The sequence below is a fragment of the Bubalus kerabau genome, chromosome 23, assembly GCF_029407905.1.
Source record: "Bubalus kerabau isolate K-KA32 ecotype Philippines breed swamp buffalo chromosome 23, PCC_UOA_SB_1v2, whole genome shotgun sequence".
In the NCBI taxonomy this organism is placed as follows: domain Eukaryota; kingdom Metazoa; phylum Chordata; class Mammalia; order Artiodactyla; family Bovidae; genus Bubalus; species Bubalus kerabau.
Window position 1 is genome coordinate 4,464,971 of NC_073646.1, and position 17,989 is coordinate 4,482,959.

Genomic DNA, 17,989 nt, shown 5'->3' on the forward strand with positions numbered 1-17,989 from the left:
AAGGCTATGGTTTTTCTGGTAGTCATGTATGGATGTGAGAGTTGGACTATAAAGAAAGCTGAGTGCCAAAGAATTGATGCTTTTGAACTGTGGTATTGGGGAAGACTCTTGAGAGTCCCTTGGACTGCAAGGAGATCCAACCAGTCCATCCTAAAGGAAATCAGTCCTGAATATCCATAGGAAGGACTGATGTTGAAGCTGAAACTCCAAAACTTTGGCCACCTGATGTGAAGAACTGACTCATTTGAAAAGACCCTGATGCTGGGAAAGATCGAAGGCAGGAGGAGAAGGGTATGACAGAGGATGAGATGGTTGGATGTCATCGCCGACTCAAACATGAATTTGAGTAAACTCTGGGAGTTGGTGATGGACAGGGAGGCCTGGCGTGCTGCAGTCCATGGGGTCGAAAAGAGTCAGACACGACTGAGCGACTGAACTGAACTGAAGGGAATGTGGGGGAGTCAGGGGGAAATGGAGGATGGGTGCTAGGGTACAGAGTTTCTTTGGGGGGAGTGATAAAATCTTCTCAATCGATTGTGGTGATGGTTACAAAACTGGTTGTATTAAAAAAAAACCCACTTAATTTTACACTTTAGATGGGTGAATTATATATAATAAAGCTATTATATTAAACAACCGTATTTCTTTAAAAAAATAGCTTTGTTGACCCTGAAGATTTCCAGGAGCCCCAGAAACCTCAGGGATCCCCTACAGCAAAGGGTTCCAGAGCATCTTTCTTCAGCCAAAGTGGGATATGGCTGCCCTCAAGGTGCCATCAGCGCTACCCCTCCCAGAACACACTTGCCCTCCTCTGAGGCTGGTTGTAAGCTCAGGCGAGAGACGTGAGCCCTAAGACCATGGATTTAAACTGCAGCCAGGAAGGTGGGAGTGGGGACCATCAGCACAGAGGCTGTGGCAGGTTTCCACTCTACATAGCGCCCGAGGAGCAGGGGATGGGTTTTTCTCAGTTTTAAACTTTTATCCTACATTTGCATCTAGAATACTGTTCTCCTCTTTGGAATGATGATGGACTTATTCCCTGTTGCCACATAAGATTTCCGTCAATGTATTGGCTTGAAATGGAGAAGGCGATGGTACCCGACTCCAGTACTCTTGCCTGGAAAATCCCATGGATGGAGGAGCCTGGTAGGCTGCAGTCCATGGGGCCGCGAAGAGTCGGATATGACTGAGCAACTTCACTTTCACTTTTCACTTTCATGCATTGGAGAAGGAAATGGCAACCCACTCCAGTGTTCTCGCCTGGAGAATCCCAGGGACGGAGGAGCCTGGTGGGCTGCCGTCTATGGGGTCACAGAGTCGGACACGACTGAAGCGACTTAGCAGCAGCAGCATTGGCTTGAAACAGTACCATTTATCATTGCCAGACGTGGTATGGCTGGGCTCTCAGCTCAAAGTCCTGCTGAGTGAAACTGAGGCGTTGGCAGGTCTACAATCTCATCAGGGCCTTGGATGGTTTTCCAAACTCACTGGTTGTCAGCAGGATTCAGTTCCTGTGGCTGTAGGACTGAGGTCCCATCGTCGTGGGTTGTTGGCTCCTGTAGACCATTCTCAGGCTCTTATCCTGTGGTCCCTCCATCTGGGGAACAGAGGGGGTCCCACACATCAATTCCCTCTCTGGCTTTGAATCTCTCTAATCTCCTCTTCCACAAGCAGCTGGAGAAAACTCTTTTTTTTAAATGGCTTTGAGTGATTAGGTCAGGCCCACTTGGATAACCTATCTCTTAGGCAACTTATAACCTAATCACGGGAATGATGCCAGGGTCACAGGTTCCACCCACACCCAATGTAGTGAGTTCACGAGAACAAAGGTCATTGGGGATCATAGGAGAATTCTGCTGCCACAGAGGGAAGACCATGAAGGAGGTACAGAGAAAGTTAAGGAAATTCCCTCAGGAAGTAAGGAGAATTGGAGATGGAGCCTGAAGCAGAAACGGGGGCCCCAACCCTAATCTGAAGCTTTATCCTCTACACAAACGTGACAGGAGCAGCGGGTGGATGGACAAGATGGCCTTTCGGGCTCCGGCTGATGTTTTAGGCCCCAGCATGCTCACGTGCACACGGGGAATCCCAGCCTTCTTGGGGTTGAGGGGTGTGGATACCAGCTATGGGAGCAAGGATGAGGCCCCATAGAAGCATAAAGCCCTTGCCTGGGAGATGGTCCTAAATGCTCCCAGGAAGGCAGAATGGGGGTCAGACGCCTCTGTTGGAGTTTGGAGCAAATCGCAATACCCACCAATGCCCTGGTCCCCTTTCCTACTCTAACCACAGGGAGAGTCCTGGGCCAACAAGACTGGGATCCCCCAACCACTAGGGGGCGACCAGCACACACAATGTTTTTTGTCCAGGCTCACCCTGAGTACATCTGGGAAACCCAACTACACATACCAGGGTGGAAGCTCTGACCACCCAGCTTCCCACATCCCCAGGGCCTCAAACCCCCGGGCACCAGACCCCGATCTCCAGATGCCCGCTTCCTTCTAACAGGCTGATCTGATTCACTTTGCTCACAAGTGAGCCCTTGACAAGGGGGCTGGAGCCCACCTGTGACGTGTCCCCTGTCCCCTCTCTCTGGTCCCACCCTCCCACTCCGTGTTTCCAGGCCCGACACTGCAGCCCATGGTGGGGAGCCTCCTGGCTTCTCTTCTCTTCCTCCAGCAGCTCGCCCTGTCCAGGCCCCCCTACTCCCCAACCCTGCGAAATGTTCCTCTGCTGCTTTGCAACATGTCAACTAGGAGGAGCCAGGCTGTCGCTTCGATTGGGTGCATCCCCATTATAAAAACTCAGTGAATGGCCATCCTGGCTGGACTTTCCATTTTAGACAGCAATGGCTGGCTGACCACTCCCTCAGTTGGTTGTAAGCCGTCAGGGCAGTTACAACAATCCCACCAGGAGCCTGAGTCTCAGCATAGCAGTAAAGGGGGACCAGGGGTGCAGGGAGAGGGAAGGACGGGGCCTCTGGGCCTCCGGTCAATATAAAGGAGGCTAAGTCGGTCAAGGCACCAAGGGAACTGTGGCTGGAGGGGACAAAGGGTTAGCAGAGGCACCACTGGAAACCGGGAGGGAGCATTTGGGGTTCAGAAGGAAAGCAGGAAGCAGGAGAATCAGGGAGGAGGACTAGAGGGGTGCTGCTGAGCTCAAGAGGCTGTCCAGTCTCCCTCTGAGCTGCAGGCTTTCCTCTGAAGGAGACAGGGATGGGGACAGAAGGCAGGACGTCCAGCCCCATCTGAGGATGGGATCGGCCAGGCCAGGGGAGGGACGGATGCCTGCTCTGATGAGAAAGCAGACCTGGGTGGGCTTCGAGGGGGGAAGCTGATGGGAAACGGGAGGAGCTCTCCCTGGGGAGGGGGGCTGAGCGTGCCAGGAGGCCCCTGTGTATATGGGCACGAGAAGTCTGGGCCACACGTGTGCCTGACACCTGCTGCTCTGGCGGCTTTATCTGCATCCCCCATTTCATCCTCACTATGGACCCCCAATCCTGTTATTTCCCGGGGACTTGCCAGGGTCACATGGCCAGTCTGTACCAGTGCCTGGCTCCCTTCAGGCTCCTCTCAACAACCTTGCTGTGATCGTCCCCAGAATAGCCATCAGGCTGAGAACTCACTCACCTGGTCCCAGGGGCCCAGCCCTGCCCAGGTAAGGCCAGGTGCAAGAGGGAAGCTGAAGGATGTGTAGGGCGAGAACTCCATCTGCTGAAACAACAAGGCCAGGTTCACAGTGATATAGGACCCACGTGCTGTGGATGAGAGTCAGGGCCAGACAGCCAAGGGAAGGAGCAACTCCTAAGGGTCAGGGAGGGCTTTGGCTTCAAGTCTGGGCGGACAGGGAGAAAGAGGGCGAGCAAGCTCCCTGGAGGGGAAGCTGGCTGGAGCGAAGGAAGGTTTCCCGGTGGCGGTCTCCTCCCTCGGCCTCTCCAGACCGTGCGCCCACGTGCTGCTCCCACCAGCACACTGGGGGTTAACGTCTGTCTGGTGCAGTGACCACAGCGGCAGGCTGTGATGCCAGTAATGCAGAAGCTGAAATTTGAGAAGCAGAGGGGAGAGGGGCAGGGCTGGGAAAGGCTTGGCGGCAGAGAGGAGAGAGGGTTTCCCTGGCAGGAGCTGCAGCTCCGCTCCAGCGGTCAGAAAAGGCCCTCCCTCCGACCCCATCCCCTCTCTGCATCACCGCCCCTCTGCTTTAGGCTGTGGGCTGTGGCGCCCACTCAAGGTGGTCCACAGCGGGCCAGCGTCCGAGCCCTTGGGCCACGGGGCTGCAGATCCCGGCTGTGGATCTGGGGAAGGCTGGAGGGCGTGCCCAGGCGGCCAGCGGAGAATGCGTGAGGCCCTGCCCGGCACTGCCGGAAGCGCTGGGTGGGGAGCAGGCCGAGGGCAGAGTAGGCAAGAGGAGGACGGGAGGTCCCTAGGCGCCCGACCTCAGAGGCCTGGCCTTGACTCCCCACTCCTTGAACAGGACTGAGTCATGGGAGATACATGAAGCTCCCTGCCCCCTCCCCAGCCCACTGCCAGCCTGCCTCTGCCCTGAGGACCGACCTCGAGTTCTTCCCAGGCCTGTGCGAGGTGCTGGGGACAGCGCGAGCTGCTCATCTCCCTGCCCTTAGTCAGTCCCACAGAGTTTCGGCGGGTCTATTATTGTGACCCCCATCACAGATGAGCAGATGGAAGCTCAGGAATGTGCCCAAAGCCACACAGCCAGAGTGGCAAAGCTGACTCAAACCTGGGATATCTGACAGCAGTTACCCACCATGCCACGCTCCTGGGAAGGAGAAAGGAACAAAACCCACCAGAAGGTGACCCGGGGCTGCATGCCAAATCCAAGAAAGCAAGAGATGTAAGGCAGCCTGGGAACCCCAGGAAAGAGGCTGCAGGTGAATGAAAGGGGCAGCAATGTTTGGGGCTTGTACTCCCGGAGGTGGTGCAAACGGCATCTGGAGGGAGCAGGACCGGGTCTGGTCCAGCCTGGATCCATGGATGACGATGCTATGGCCACAGGGACCTCTCGTAACCCCCTAACGCACATCCCTTGGAGCTGCTGGATCACTACCGAGCAGGTGACCCACTCACCTTGACAGATCACAGAGGACTTCTGGGACTTCGGGTGTGCATGGCCCTTGTTTGAAGAGTCAGCAGCACCTACTGTGCAGTAACAGTGGGCAAAGCTCTGCTAAATACAGGAAGAAACACGAGAGTCTGTTGACCAGGAGGCAGGAGGGTCCTGGCTCCATGGCTTCCAGCTGTGACGTGACCTTGGCTCACCTCTCTGAGCCTCGGCTTCCTCACCTGCAGGAGGGGGATCCTGTCAGCACTGAAACAGAGGGCTGCTTTGAGGATTAAATGAGGTGTTTGTTAAAAAAAAAAAACACTTAGACTGGAAAAACCTCATCTTTACAAAAATTTGTACATGCCTGTTCCTAGCAGCATTATTCACGAAAAGTGCAATCAACCTGAATGTCCTCTGATGGACAGATGGATAAACCAATGCTGATCAATTCAGACAGTGGAATATTATTCACCCATAAAAAAGGAATGAGGTGGATGAACCTTGAAAACATGGTGCTCAGTGAAAGAAGCTAGATACAAAGGACCACATATTATAGGACTCTGCTTATATGAAATGTCCAAAACAGGCCAGGGCCAGGCAGCGTGGTCCCAGCAGTCTGGGATGCCTGTCCTAGAGTCAGGCTCAGGGCACGTAGGATGTGGACAAGGGACGGATGCTGGAGCCCCCCAGCATCTGTAGAGTCAGAAAGCAGACTAATGATTGCCAGTGGTTGGGGGTGGGGAAGGAGAGGAATGGGGAGTGACTGCTAATGCATTCAGGGTTCTGTTTTGTTTTAAATCAATGTAGGGGCGGGTTGTGCCATGCAGCTAGCAGGATCTTAGTTCCCAAACCGGAGACTGACCCCAGGCTCTGTGCAGTGAAAGCACAGAGCCCCAATCACTGGACCACCAGAAAATTCCCAAAATCAAAAAAAATAATAATAATAAATAAATAAAAAACTAGTTTTAAGTTCACAGCAATATTGAGCAAAGATTCAGAGACTTTCCACTTACTCCCTGCCCCAATATGTGCAAAGCCTCCCCTGTGATCAATCCCCACACAAATGGTACACATCTTACAGTTGATGAATCTGCTGGGCTTCCTTTGGGGGGATGATAAAAATGTTCTGGAATTAGATGCTGGAGACGGATGCACAACTCCGTGAATACATTAAAATCCACCGGATTGTAAATTTTATTTTTTTATGTGTACAAACTGCTTTATTTATTTATTTTTGGCTGTGCTGGGTTTTGTTGCTGTGCAGGCTTTTCTGTAGTTGCAGGGGGTGGGCTACTCTCTAATTGCAGTGTGCGGGCTTCTCATCACAGTGGCTTCTCTTATTGTGGAGCACAGGCTCTAGGTGCACACGGGCTCAGTAGCTGCGACTTGCTGGCTCTTAGGGAACGAGGGCTTCAGTAGTTGCAGCCCAGTTGCTCCATGGCATGTGGAATCTTCTTGGACCAGGGATCGAATCTGTGTCCCCTGCATTAGCAGGTGGATTCTTTATCCACTGTGCCACCAGGGAAGTCCTGGATTGTCCATCTTAAAGGGGTGACTTTTAAGGTATGTGAATTATACCTCAGTTTTTAAAAAGCACTTAGTAAGAGCTCAGAAAACGTAGCTCTCGTTACTATGTCCTTCAACTTCAGAGAGTCCGTCGTCTAATGAAAGAGACAGATGAACACGTTGAAAAATCTTAGAGAAGAGAGCCAGGCAGCGTGGTCCCAGCAGTCTAGGATGCCTGTCCTAGAGTCAGGCTCAGGGCATGTAGGATGTGGACAAGGGATGGATGCGGGAGCCCCCCCATCGCCAAGGAGGCTGATGTGGTGATAAGCTCCACACAGGAGTACCACGCCCACCATGTCCAGAGGAGAATAACCGTGAGTGCGGGAGGCTAGCAGGGATCTGAGGAGGTAGCATTTGGACTCAAGTCCTTAAGTCGGAGGATGTGGGTGGTTTGGTGGGGATGAGCAGACGCCCAGATGTGTTGCATCCCAGAGGGATGCTGGGAGGCAGGGCTGGCAGGAGTGGAGGGTGCTGAACCCAGGGTGGGGTGGGGTGGGGGCACACTCTGTGGAGCATGTCCTGTGAGCCAGCAGATTCTGGGAGGGGCTGCACTTCACAAATAGCTGCAAAAAGCTTACAGGAGGCCGGCCCTCCACCCTCCCAGAACCTCCAGGTTTCTCTTGAAGCCTCCAAGAGGTTCCAACCACTCTGGGCACCGGGTTTCCTCTTCTGAGGCCTGGGTTCCCCTTCTGAGCCACCCCCTCCCCCAGGTCCCCGGGTTCCAGGAGAGACAGGATAGGAGACGGGTGAGCCTGGGTCCCTCCCTTCACACACACACACACACCACCCCAGTCAAATGACCAGGCAGGCTTATGCTGCGCAGGGAGGGACAGACCGTCACTCCCAGGAGTGAGCCTGGGCCCCTCCTCCAGCCCTGGTGGAGCTGAGGGCACAGGGAGGAGACTCCCAGGGGCAGGCCTGAGCCTGCAGGCCTGCAGGTGATGCCCACCCACTTTTCCCCCCAGCTCTTTCCTGTCCCTCCTGCCTCCACCCTCTGCCCGCTGTAGTCCCTAACCCAGGGAGAAGCCAGACAGTACAAAATTCCTTGGAGAACAGAAAGAAGCCTGCATGCTCACTCCCACATACACACACACACATGCACACACCATTCTTTCAGCCCACAGGGCAGATCACAGAGCACCTAGATTCAGGACAGAGCAAGGCACCAAGGTCACTTAGCTCTGTGTCTTCTCCGGGCCAGACAGGTGCCAGAGGATCTGCAGGCATGGTCTCAGTCAATCCCAAAAAGAATCCCATGAGATTTCATAGATGAAGAAAATGAGCTTTTGAGAGCTTAGGGAATCTAGCCAGTGGGACACCCCAGTAGGTGAGGGTCATAAGGCCGAGTGCATTGCCTGGCAGAATTGCCAGATGCCAGTCCTGTGGAGGCAGCTCACGGAGTGGCTTCTGCCTATCCTCTGGCACTGGCTCCTTTGGGGGACCACCCCCAAATCCCACCTTCTCTGTGTGGCTCTCAGGGTGTCAGCCATGCACTGGAGCGAGCTCCTGACCCAGACCTGTCCCATCCAAGTGTCCAACATGAGCTGGGCCCAGCTGAGCCAAGGAGGGGCAAGCCGAGGGTCTCGCTGGAGCCCCAGGGAGAGGCAAGCTGGGAGTTCGCAGGCCTTGGGGAGCGACGGCTTGAGTGAAGCCACACCAGACACTGGGCCGGGAGATGCAAGCCCGCGTCCCAAGGCCACTGACAGCAGGGACGAGCTAGGCCCTCAGCCTTTGCAGTTACATGAGCTCTTAAGCAACTGGTCTTTGAAGGAGGGCCCCAGGCTATCCTGCCCCCTTAGGGGCTCTGGTGGCTGAAGGGGTGGGACAAGGCTAGGGACGGGGCCTCACCTCTCTTCCAGAATCCTGGGTGGGGAAGCGTGGGACCCTGGCAGCCTCTTCCTCCTTGGCTCCCTTGCTCGCTTTGACCTTCAAAGCTGACATCTGCCTGCAAGACTCCATCTCTCCTCCTGGAATCCAGCCTCCAGATGTCGGATCCGAGTCGGAGGCGGCGGCCGGCGGCAGCAGTGGCTGCCTGCCTCCCCTCAGAGTGAATCAGCCACATTCCAAAGGTGCGAACACAGACGCCGCGCCCTCGGCAGCCTAGGGCTGCAGACTTCCTCCCCAGGCCCGCCCGGCCCCTGCTCCCCTCCCTGCCCGCCTCTTCCCAGCCAAACCGGGCTTTGGGCTTCCTTTCCAGAGACATTCTCCTGGAACTGGAACAGAGAAAAAGAAAGCCACTGGGGCTGGGAGGCACCCCGACCCGCCCTGCTGGCTCTCTCCCCTGCAGGGAGTGCAGACCCCAGCCCAGCCCGGCGCCCCGGCTGTTATCAGTACTTGCTGTTCATTCACGCTGCAGGAATTTACTGAGCACCTACTATGGGGCAAGCAAGAGAGAGGCAAGCCCCTGACTGGCTGGAACCAGACCCAGCAAGAGTCAGAATTAGCTCCACAGACAGACAACAATTCCAAGTGCAGGAAGAACTCTTTAAGAAAGAAAGAAGAGGCTGAGACAGAGGACATGTAACAAAGGGAGGGTCTCTCTCAGGAGTCACGTGTAAGCTGAGATCTGAAGGATGAACGGAAACCTTACCTACAGTCACTTCTCTATGTCCCGAGAACTACAGCAAAGCAACCCCAAAGAATGTCTCTCGATTCCTCAGAAAGTTTTTGAGTTCTTGTGTTCGTGCCTTCTGTCAGCATTGATGCAGGGAAGTCTGGCTAATTATTCTTTTTTTTTTTGACCATGTTGTGTGGCATGTGGGATCTTAGTTTCCCAACCAGGGAGCAAACTCGAGTCCCCGGCACTGGAAACGCAGTGTGTTAACCACTGTCCCCCCAGCGAAGGCTCCTGGCTAGTTTTTTTTTTTTAAATAAAAGCTTTATTGCAATATAAGTCACATAGTATATAACTTACCATTTTAATGTATACAATTCAGTGATTTTTCAGTATTTCAATGTGGTGCAACCCTCACCACAATCCATTTTATTTTATTTTTTTCAGTTTTATTCTTATTTATTTTAAATTAGTAATAATCATGACTATTATTTGGCCACTTCATTTATACTGGACAGCAGGCTAAGCACTTTCATTTATTTTTTTTATCTTCTCAACCTTCGAGGTAGTATCTCCAGTCCCACACAATAGAGAAGTAAACTAAGGCTCAGAGAGGTTCAGTAATTTGCACAGTCACCCAGCTGAAACGTGGATGAACTGGACAGAAAATAAGGAAGGAAGGGTTAGTTGCCCAGTTGTGCCTGACTCTTTGCGACCCCGTGGACTGCAGCCCACCAGGCTCTTCTGCCCATGAGATTTTCTAGGCAAGGATACTGGAATGGGTTGCTATTTCCTTCTCCAGGGGATCTTCCTGACCCAGGGATCAAACCAGGATCTCCTGCACTGCAGGCAGATTCTTTGCCAACTGAGCTACAAGGAAAAGCCTGTGACAGGCTAACCTGTAACCCGGCTAACTCTAAAGATGATGATTTTAAGCATGGCCTTGGACATACTGCATAACGTGCTACTGCTACTTAGAGTGAACTTGATTTTTTCTATTGAGCTTGTTCTTGTTTCTGCAGGACCAGAGAAGGGCCAAGAATGGAAACGTTTAAGTCCTAAGAGAAATACCAGTCCAGTCCATCCCAGAAGTCCTTCAGTCTGCTTATAATATGTGTTTTTTCTGTAAAACAAGCTCAGTAAGGAGCTGGTCATCCTCTGAACCTCTACGTTTCCCGTCACACTTGTTGTTATCCCTGCTGCTGCTGCTAAGTCGCTTCAGTCGTGTCTGACTGTGTGTGACCCCATAGACAGCAGCTCACCAGGCTCCCTGGTCTCTGGGATTCTCCAGGCAAGAACACTGGAGTGGGTTGCCCTTTCCTTCTCCAACCACAATCCATTTTAGAATATTTTCATCACCCTCAAAGAAACCCTGCCCTGCTTACCACTTACCCATGCCACCCCAGCCCCTGCCCCAAGCCTCTGGCAACCACTCACCTATTAACTATCTATGGATTGGCCTATTCTGAACATTTCAGAGCAAAGGAATCATACAGTATGTGGTCTTTTGTGTCTGGCTTCTTTTGCTGAAAGAAGTGATGTCATTCATCCACATGGTAGCCTGTGTCAGTACTTGTCTTTTTCCTGGCTGAGTAATATTCCAGTTTGTTTATCCATTCATCCATTGATGGACCTTCGGGCTGTTTCTACCTTTTGACTGTTGTGAATAACGCTGCTGTGAACATCTGTGTACAGGTTTTTCGTGGACATGTGTTTTCTCTTGGGTGCACACCTGGGAGTGAAGTCGCCAGGTCAAATGGTCTCTATCCTGAGGAACTGCCAGTGGCCGCACCACCTGATATGCCCAACGTGCCCACTAGCAGTGGGAGAACGTTCCAATTCCTCCCTCTCTTCCTCAACACTAGCTGTTGCCCCTCCTTTTTTGTGACTGCCGTCTGCTGGGTGAAGTGGTACCTCACTGGGGTACCAAGCTGCACTCCCATTCCTTTCGTGACTGCACTGTCCCACTCCCTGAGGATTCCAGTGTTTCCAAGCCCTACAACAGGTCTTGCTGTGATCCACCTCCTCCTCCACAAGGGTCAAACCTTAATCCAGTCCAGCGCCTGCAGACCTTCAGGTATGAGGAGGAATGGAGACGAGAGATGGGCATCCTGGCCTGTGCCTCCAAGGAAGCGAGTGTGCAAGAGGAGCCTGGGAACTTGCCTCCAGGAGTTCCTGCAGGAACTGAGGCCTTCCTCTCTGCACCTTCACAAAGTGGGGTTTCACCTGTTCCTTCATGCCACGGCCCTGGATAGTAGGCACACCATAAATAACTGCCGAATGGGTGAATGAACGAACAGAAGGTGAAGAAAGAGAACCCAGAGTCAGGATTGGCGGTTAGAAGCTCAGGCTCTGGGGTGAACTGTTTTCCACTGAAGCCCACCTCTGCTGCTTTACAGCTGCGTGCCCAACTTCCTGGCTTCTTTGAGCCTCCCTCACCATCTACAAATTGGGCCTGACAGTGACTTTCTACCTGACAGCATTTTTTTTAAGATTTATTTTTTATTTTTGGCTGCATGGGGCTTTGCTGCAGCACAGGCTTGGCTCTCTCCAGCTGCCACGTGCCGGAGTCTCACTGCGGCGGCTTCTTTCATTGTGGAGCACGGGTTCCAGGTGCAATCGGGCTCAACAGTTGTGGCACACGGGCTTAGTTGCCCTGCAGCACGTGGGATCTTCCCAGACCAAGGATCAAACCTGAGTCCCCTGCATTGGCAGGCTGACTGTTAACCACCTGACTAGCAACGAAGTCTCTGACAGCATGGTTTTGAGGATTAAATGCGCCAAGCAGTGTTTAAACTAAATTAAATGTGCCAAGGAATTCTAGACACAAGGTCACATATCATCAATCCTCACAAGTGCTTTGTGAGATAAGACTGTTATTAATACCTGCTTTGCCATTATAGACAAGGAAATGGGAATTTGGGGGGCTCAAGGAATCTGTCCAGGCTAAAGGCCAGGAAGGGCAAAGCCAGGATCTGAATGAAGACCCCGACTCCAGGCAGGGGCACTGACTCAGCGCCACGTGGCCCCTGACACAGATGGGGAAAAGCCAGGCAGCCTCCAAGTAGTCCAGCTCAGCTGACGCCCCTGGGCTGAGTCAAGCTCTCAGAAAGTGAGGGGGCCACTGGGGAGTTCAAAGGCCCCTAACTGCAGTGGCCAGATGAAGGGACTTAAGGGATGTGTGATGGGGGGCGGGGGGCGGGAATAAAAGAAAAGGTATTAATACAAAGAGACCCCTAGCCTGGGACACCAGGACAGACACCCGTGTGGTGGGTGGGGGTGTGTGTGCAATCAGGGGTCTGGAAGGTGAAAGGGCACTGACTTTTAACAGGGAAAGCAGAAATAAGTCAGAAGTTTCCAGCAGGAAGCCTGGCTACTGGGATAGGCACTCTTTCCTGTCAGGAGTACAGCTTGGAAGGAGGATCGAGGAATCCACGGTGGGTGGACCCCCCTCAGGGTGACAGGTGTGGGCAGACTCCCCTCAAGTCAGAGCCTGTATCGAAGAGCTCCATGGGGTTAGCCGAGGGGAGATATCAAGCTCGCCCCTGAAAATGTCGGGCTGATGCACCTCAGAAGCTGGGTAGCATTGGGGGGACTCTCCTGAATAGAGATGGGGTTCCTCTCTCACTTTAAGAAAAATCCATTTATTTATTTGGCTGCGCTGGGTCTTAGTTGCAGCAAGAGAAATCTTCCTTAGGGCATATAGGATCCTTTAGTCACAGCACGTGGGACCTAGTTCCCCAACCAGGGACTGAACCCAGACCCCTTTAACTGGGAGCACAGAGTCTTAGCCACTGAACAGCCAGGGAAACCCCTCCCCCTCACTTTTGCCTCTTTAACTGAGGAAAGGCATCAGACAAAAAAGGACCAAGGAGGGAATCCTAGGCAATACCCAGTTTTAGGGGCTCACAGGCAGGCAGGCGGTGCAGACCCCGGAGGGCTTAGGGAAGGACAGCTGGGAGGAGGTGTGCCCAGGGGGAAGGCTCAGGACAGCCCGGCGGTAAGCGGCTCAGCGTAAGCGGGTGATGGGGCAGCCTGCTCTTTGGGGGAAACAGCCAGGGATGGATCGAGGCAGAGCTATCACTTGAGACGCCATCATTTATTTTAAACAGGGAAGAAGCTCAGCTGATGACAGCACCCCAACGCAGAGTGGAATGCACTTAAATCCAGTCGTGGAAAACATTTACACACACACCAGGCTCTGGATCTGCTAGAAGGCTCCAGAAGGGGTTTCTCACGGCTGCCTGGCTGGGAGGTCCAGGACAGTGGTTTTCCAGGTTTAGTCAGAGGACCACATGCATCTTAACTGCTTGGGAGCTTGTTAGAAATGTGTATCCCTGGGCCACACCCTCAGTAAGTCTCTCAGTTTGAGAACCACTGGGGCTGTAAGGCTCAGAAGCTCTCCAGCTCAGTAGGCGACAGACAACACAGAGACTGATCTGAGGGGACCAGCTCTCAGCTGGTTCGGGCATTCTCTCCAGGTTCATCCCTGTGACTTGCAGGACTCAAATGTGACAGCTCAGACCTCTCCCCCTCCACCCGGACACTCCCATACTCTCAGCCTACCTGGTCAGCGGCCAGAGCTTCAGCCATCCCCTCAGTTCAAGGCCAGGGTGTACGGAAGGTCCCAGGAGCCCAGGTAGGATGAGTCATTCTCCTGGGGAAGCCCTCTGCCTGGCGGGTGCCCCCAGGGGTGCCTCTGGCCCCACCTGAAGCACTCCCACCCTGAGAAGGGACTGACCTATCTGACCCAGATGCAAAGGCCTGGAGACTGTGTGGCTGAGAAGAAAGAAGAGCAGAAAATGTCTCCATCCCCTTTGGTCATTGTCCCCTCTGCCACCCCTACAACTCCACAGAGTATATGTGTGTGGGGGGGGCGGGTGGCGGGGGTGGGAGGGTGTCTCCAGGCCAAACACGAAATATATCTCCTCTACAGAGTGAATCAGCTCCCTGAGGGGCAGGGCTCTGGAGTCAAATGATTTGGACTAGGATCCCACCTCTGGTCCTTTAAAAAAACAAAATTATTTGGCTACACTGGGTCTTAGTTGGGGTACACGGGATCTTCAATCTTTGTTGCAGCATGCGAGATCTCTGGTTGTGGCATTTGAACTCTTAGTCGCAGCATGTGGCATCTAGTTCCCTGACCGGGGATCAAACCCAGGGCCCTGGACTGGGAGCCAGGAGTCTTGGCCACTAGACCACCAAGGAAGTCCCCTCTGCTCCTTGACTGCTGTGCACGCTCAGGCCAACCACTTAACCTCTCTGAGCACCTACCAAACGGGCCTGATGGTAAGTTCCACTGTGGTCCTGCACTACCAGGACTGTGCTCCAACACAGAGGAATGGGGCACATGCCGAATCCTCCCAGTGCCACATTTTACACCACGGCCCAGAGGCCGAGGCTGGAGGCTGTGCCCGGCTAGAGGAGGGGCAAAACTGAAGATTCACCACCCTTGCCCTGTTAGAAACTCTCAGGATCAGAGGCATAAGCAAATCTTCACAGGAGATTGCCCCTTCCCACAGCAGAGAGCGGTCAGCGTGGCCAGCCAAGCCCAGATAGGAAGCACCGAGGCCCTTTCCCTCTGGTCTGCTGCTGCTAAGTTGCTTCAGTCGTGTCCGACCCCACAGTTTGTGTGACCCCACAGACGGCAGCCCACCAGGCTCCGCCATCCCTGGGATTCTCCAGGCAAGAATACTGGAGTGGGTTGCCATTTCCTTCTCCAATGCATGAAAGTGAAAAGCGAAAGCTAAGTCCCTCAGTCGTGTCTGACCTTCAGCGACCCCATGGACTGCAGCCTTCTAGGCTCCTCCGTCCATGGGATTTTCCAGGCAAGAGTACTGGAGTGGGGTGCCATTGCCTTCTCCGCCCTCTGGTTTAAGCAGTGGCCAAAGAATGCGCTGCAGGTGCAGACACGGGTGGGTTTCGTTTCATGTGTGTGTGTGTGTGTTAACCTCTCCAGGCTCCCAGGGATGTTTGGGGGATTCTGCTTGTTCTGCACTTGCTGGTTGCACGCACACAGAGCCTGCCTGTCTGGTTGACTCCGCCTTTGTTACTGCTCTGGAGCACTGAGGCTCCCAGGGCTCTCCCCCGCCTCCCCCTGCCTCCAAACAGTCTCTTCCAGCCTCTGGGCCTTCTGTCCTCCCTTCCCAAGCCCACTTGTACCTGCTCCAGAGCCTGGAGGGGTGACAAATGCCTCCCAGGCAATAAAAGCCTCTCCTGGGTAGGCGGACATCCTCGAAGACTCCTGCTACATCCTCCTCCTGTGTAGATTTCAGGCTGGATTTCAGGGCTGGGTATGAATTACAGCAGACTGGCTTTGGTGAAGATTGTTAAGCTAAAGGGCCCTGCCTGCCCGTCCTTCCCTTCGGGGGGTCAGTCACACCCTCTCCCTCCAGCACTTTGGGAGGAAATTGAGGTACAGCACAAGAACCTGACTGGGTCAAAGTCACCCTATTCTGGGTCTCCTGGGTGTATCGGGCAATGATGCCAGTCTCCTTGGGCTCCAATGCTGTGTGTCCTTGGGCAAGTTATTTAGCCTGCCTGAGACTGATTTCCTCTCAGATAATGTTAGCGCCCAGGTCTGGGCTGTCCTGAGGCTTAAAAAAAATAATATACATAGAGCACCTAACACTTTGCAGGACACCTGCTCAACACTGAGCCATTATTATCATGATTCCATCCCTTCCTTCTGCCTGTCTCCATTCCAGCCACACCAGCCTCAATGGCCGGCTGCCCCCGACACTCCCAGGCACCGGCCTGTTTCCTCGCTTCCTCCGGGTCTTCGCTCAAAAGTCACCTTCTCCAGGGCCCCCCCAGCGACCTGGGTGGTGCCCATCCCGTGCTTTTGTTCTCACCCTGACACTCATCCGACATACTGGACGTTCTACTGATGCACCCGCCGGCCTCTCTCGCTCTGGAACACAAACCCCGTGAGGTGCAGGGCTTTTGCAGCCTTCTATACCCGGGGAGCCCGCGCTGGAGTGAATGGGTTCCTGTCGCGCCTTCCGGGTTGCGGGCGCGACTGCGAGCCTGACTCAGGGACCAGATCGCGCCCTGGGGGCCGCCAGGCCGGGTCTGAGCTAGAGGAGCAGCGAGCACTGGGGCCTCGGGCCGGGCGGGTGGTGGAAACCCAGGCCCCTGGGGCCGGCGCCGGAGACAAAAGGGTGCCCTACCTGCGATAGGGGCGCGGGTACCTCCCCCAGGGCGGTTCCGGCGCGCGCCCCCGCGAGGTCACGTCCGGGGCGCGCCGGCCGGAAGCAGGCCCCGCGCGCAGGGCGGGAGGGGCGGGGCGTCTGCGGCAAGGCCACGCCCCTCCGGCCGCGGGCCCGCGGCGAAGGCGGGGCCAGCAGGGGCAGGGCTGCCTCGCACTTCCGCTCTCCTCCGCCGGCTCGTTTATATTCATGAGGCGAGGGGCGGGTCCCAGGTCCCCCAGCCCCACCCCGCGGCGCCCCGCCCCGCCCCCAGGCCGCGGATCCCGCTTCGGCGGAGGCTCCGGCCCCATTGGGGCGCCCCCGGCTTCCGCCTCTGGGAGGGAGTTTCCACTTGGTCACGACTCAAAAATGTGTCGCTCCCGCTCCCCCGCCCCCTCGTCCCTACCACGGTGGGGTCTCCTCCCTCGGAAGACAGCGGGGCGGGGGCGGGGGAGGGGCGGCTCCTCCTTCCCGGGGCAGGTCCGTAGGGATGGGGCTGACCCTTCCCTCACTCCCTCCCTCCCTCTCTTCAAGTTAGCGCCTGTAAGAATCCTCCTTTTTAAAAACGATATTGATAATAGTTCTAATGGATTGAGCGCTTACTCCACCAAGCACTGTGTGTTATATGAACTACCTCTTGAATCCTCCCAGTAGTCCAACTCAGCTAAATAAAACACTGTCTCAATAATCAAAAGATCAGAAAGTTGAGTGACTTACCCACCACCACACAGCCCCACTCCTTGGGCTTTTTTCCGGAAAGGTTGGTACAGTTAGGCTGAAGTGGCAGGTGCTCACCCCCGCCCCTTTCAAGAAATGGGCTTATTACTTAAGGCACTCCAGGCTGGCTGGGCGTGGCTGAGGAGTGAATCTGAAAACCTCCTTCACTTGGGGAAGACTGGGGGGAAAAAACAAAGCAGGGGGGCAGGACAGGCTGCACAATGGACCCGATCCAGTGGAAAAATGAAAACGCACTGGGTCTGTTCAAAATTATTAATAATCCCAAGATGGTGAAGGCAGAACATTCAGTGAAGTATGGTGGTGGTTTAGTCGTCAAGTCGTGTCTGACTCTTGCGACCCCATGGACTGTAACCTGCAAGATTCTTCTGTCCCTAGGATTTTCCAGGCAAGAATACTGGAGCGGGTTGCCATTTCCTTCTCCAGGGGATCTTCCCGACCCAGGTATTGAACCCGGAGTCTCCTGCAGTGCAGGCAGATTCTTCACCAATTAAGCTACCAGGGAAGCCCCAAATCACCCTTGGTGGTGGATGAGCCCTGATAAGTGTCAGGTTTGTGCGACTGAACAGGTGAATGTCCATAGAGCCCTGATGAAGGAGCTGGGGGCACTTACAGGGGCAGAAGAGCCAGCATGGACACCCCCACCTCCAGTGTCTGTCCCTCCCTGCCCAGGAACCTCACTCCAGGCTGACGTCTAGAGCTCAGCCTCCAAAACTCCAAAAGCTGAGTGCTTCAGGCCCTCTAGGGGTCAGGTGTGTCTCCAGTGGGAGAGTGTGTGGCAAACCCAAAAGACCCTACTGGTCCTGGGGGCTGTGCCTCCTGGGTGTTCTCAGTCAGGGGCCCTGCTGGCAGGTGTGCTGGGTCATACATGCTGGGCCCAGCAGGGCCC

The 17,989-nt window shown here is 54.5% G+C and overlaps 1 protein-coding gene across 2 annotated transcripts in view; it reads right to left on the reverse strand.

Moving 5' to 3' along the window:
• TFAP4 (transcription factor AP-4) overlaps positions 1 to 17,143 on the reverse strand; it is a 35,342-nt gene extending 18,199 nt beyond the window's left edge. The window contains exons 1-2 of one of the 2 annotated variants that reach the window (XM_055561791.1): positions 17,083 to 17,143; positions 15,338 to 15,464 (exon numbers count right to left, since the gene is read on the reverse strand). In XM_055561791.1, the coding sequence (XP_055417766.1) occupies positions 15,338 to 15,407 (70 nt within the window). In that variant the 5' untranslated portion in view covers positions 15,408 to 15,464; positions 17,083 to 17,143. Of the gene's footprint in view, positions 1 to 15,337; positions 16,576 to 17,082 lie in introns of those variants that run through there. The other variant, XM_055561792.1, reaches the window with a different exon arrangement.
• Positions 17,144 to 17,989: the final 846 nt, after the last annotated feature.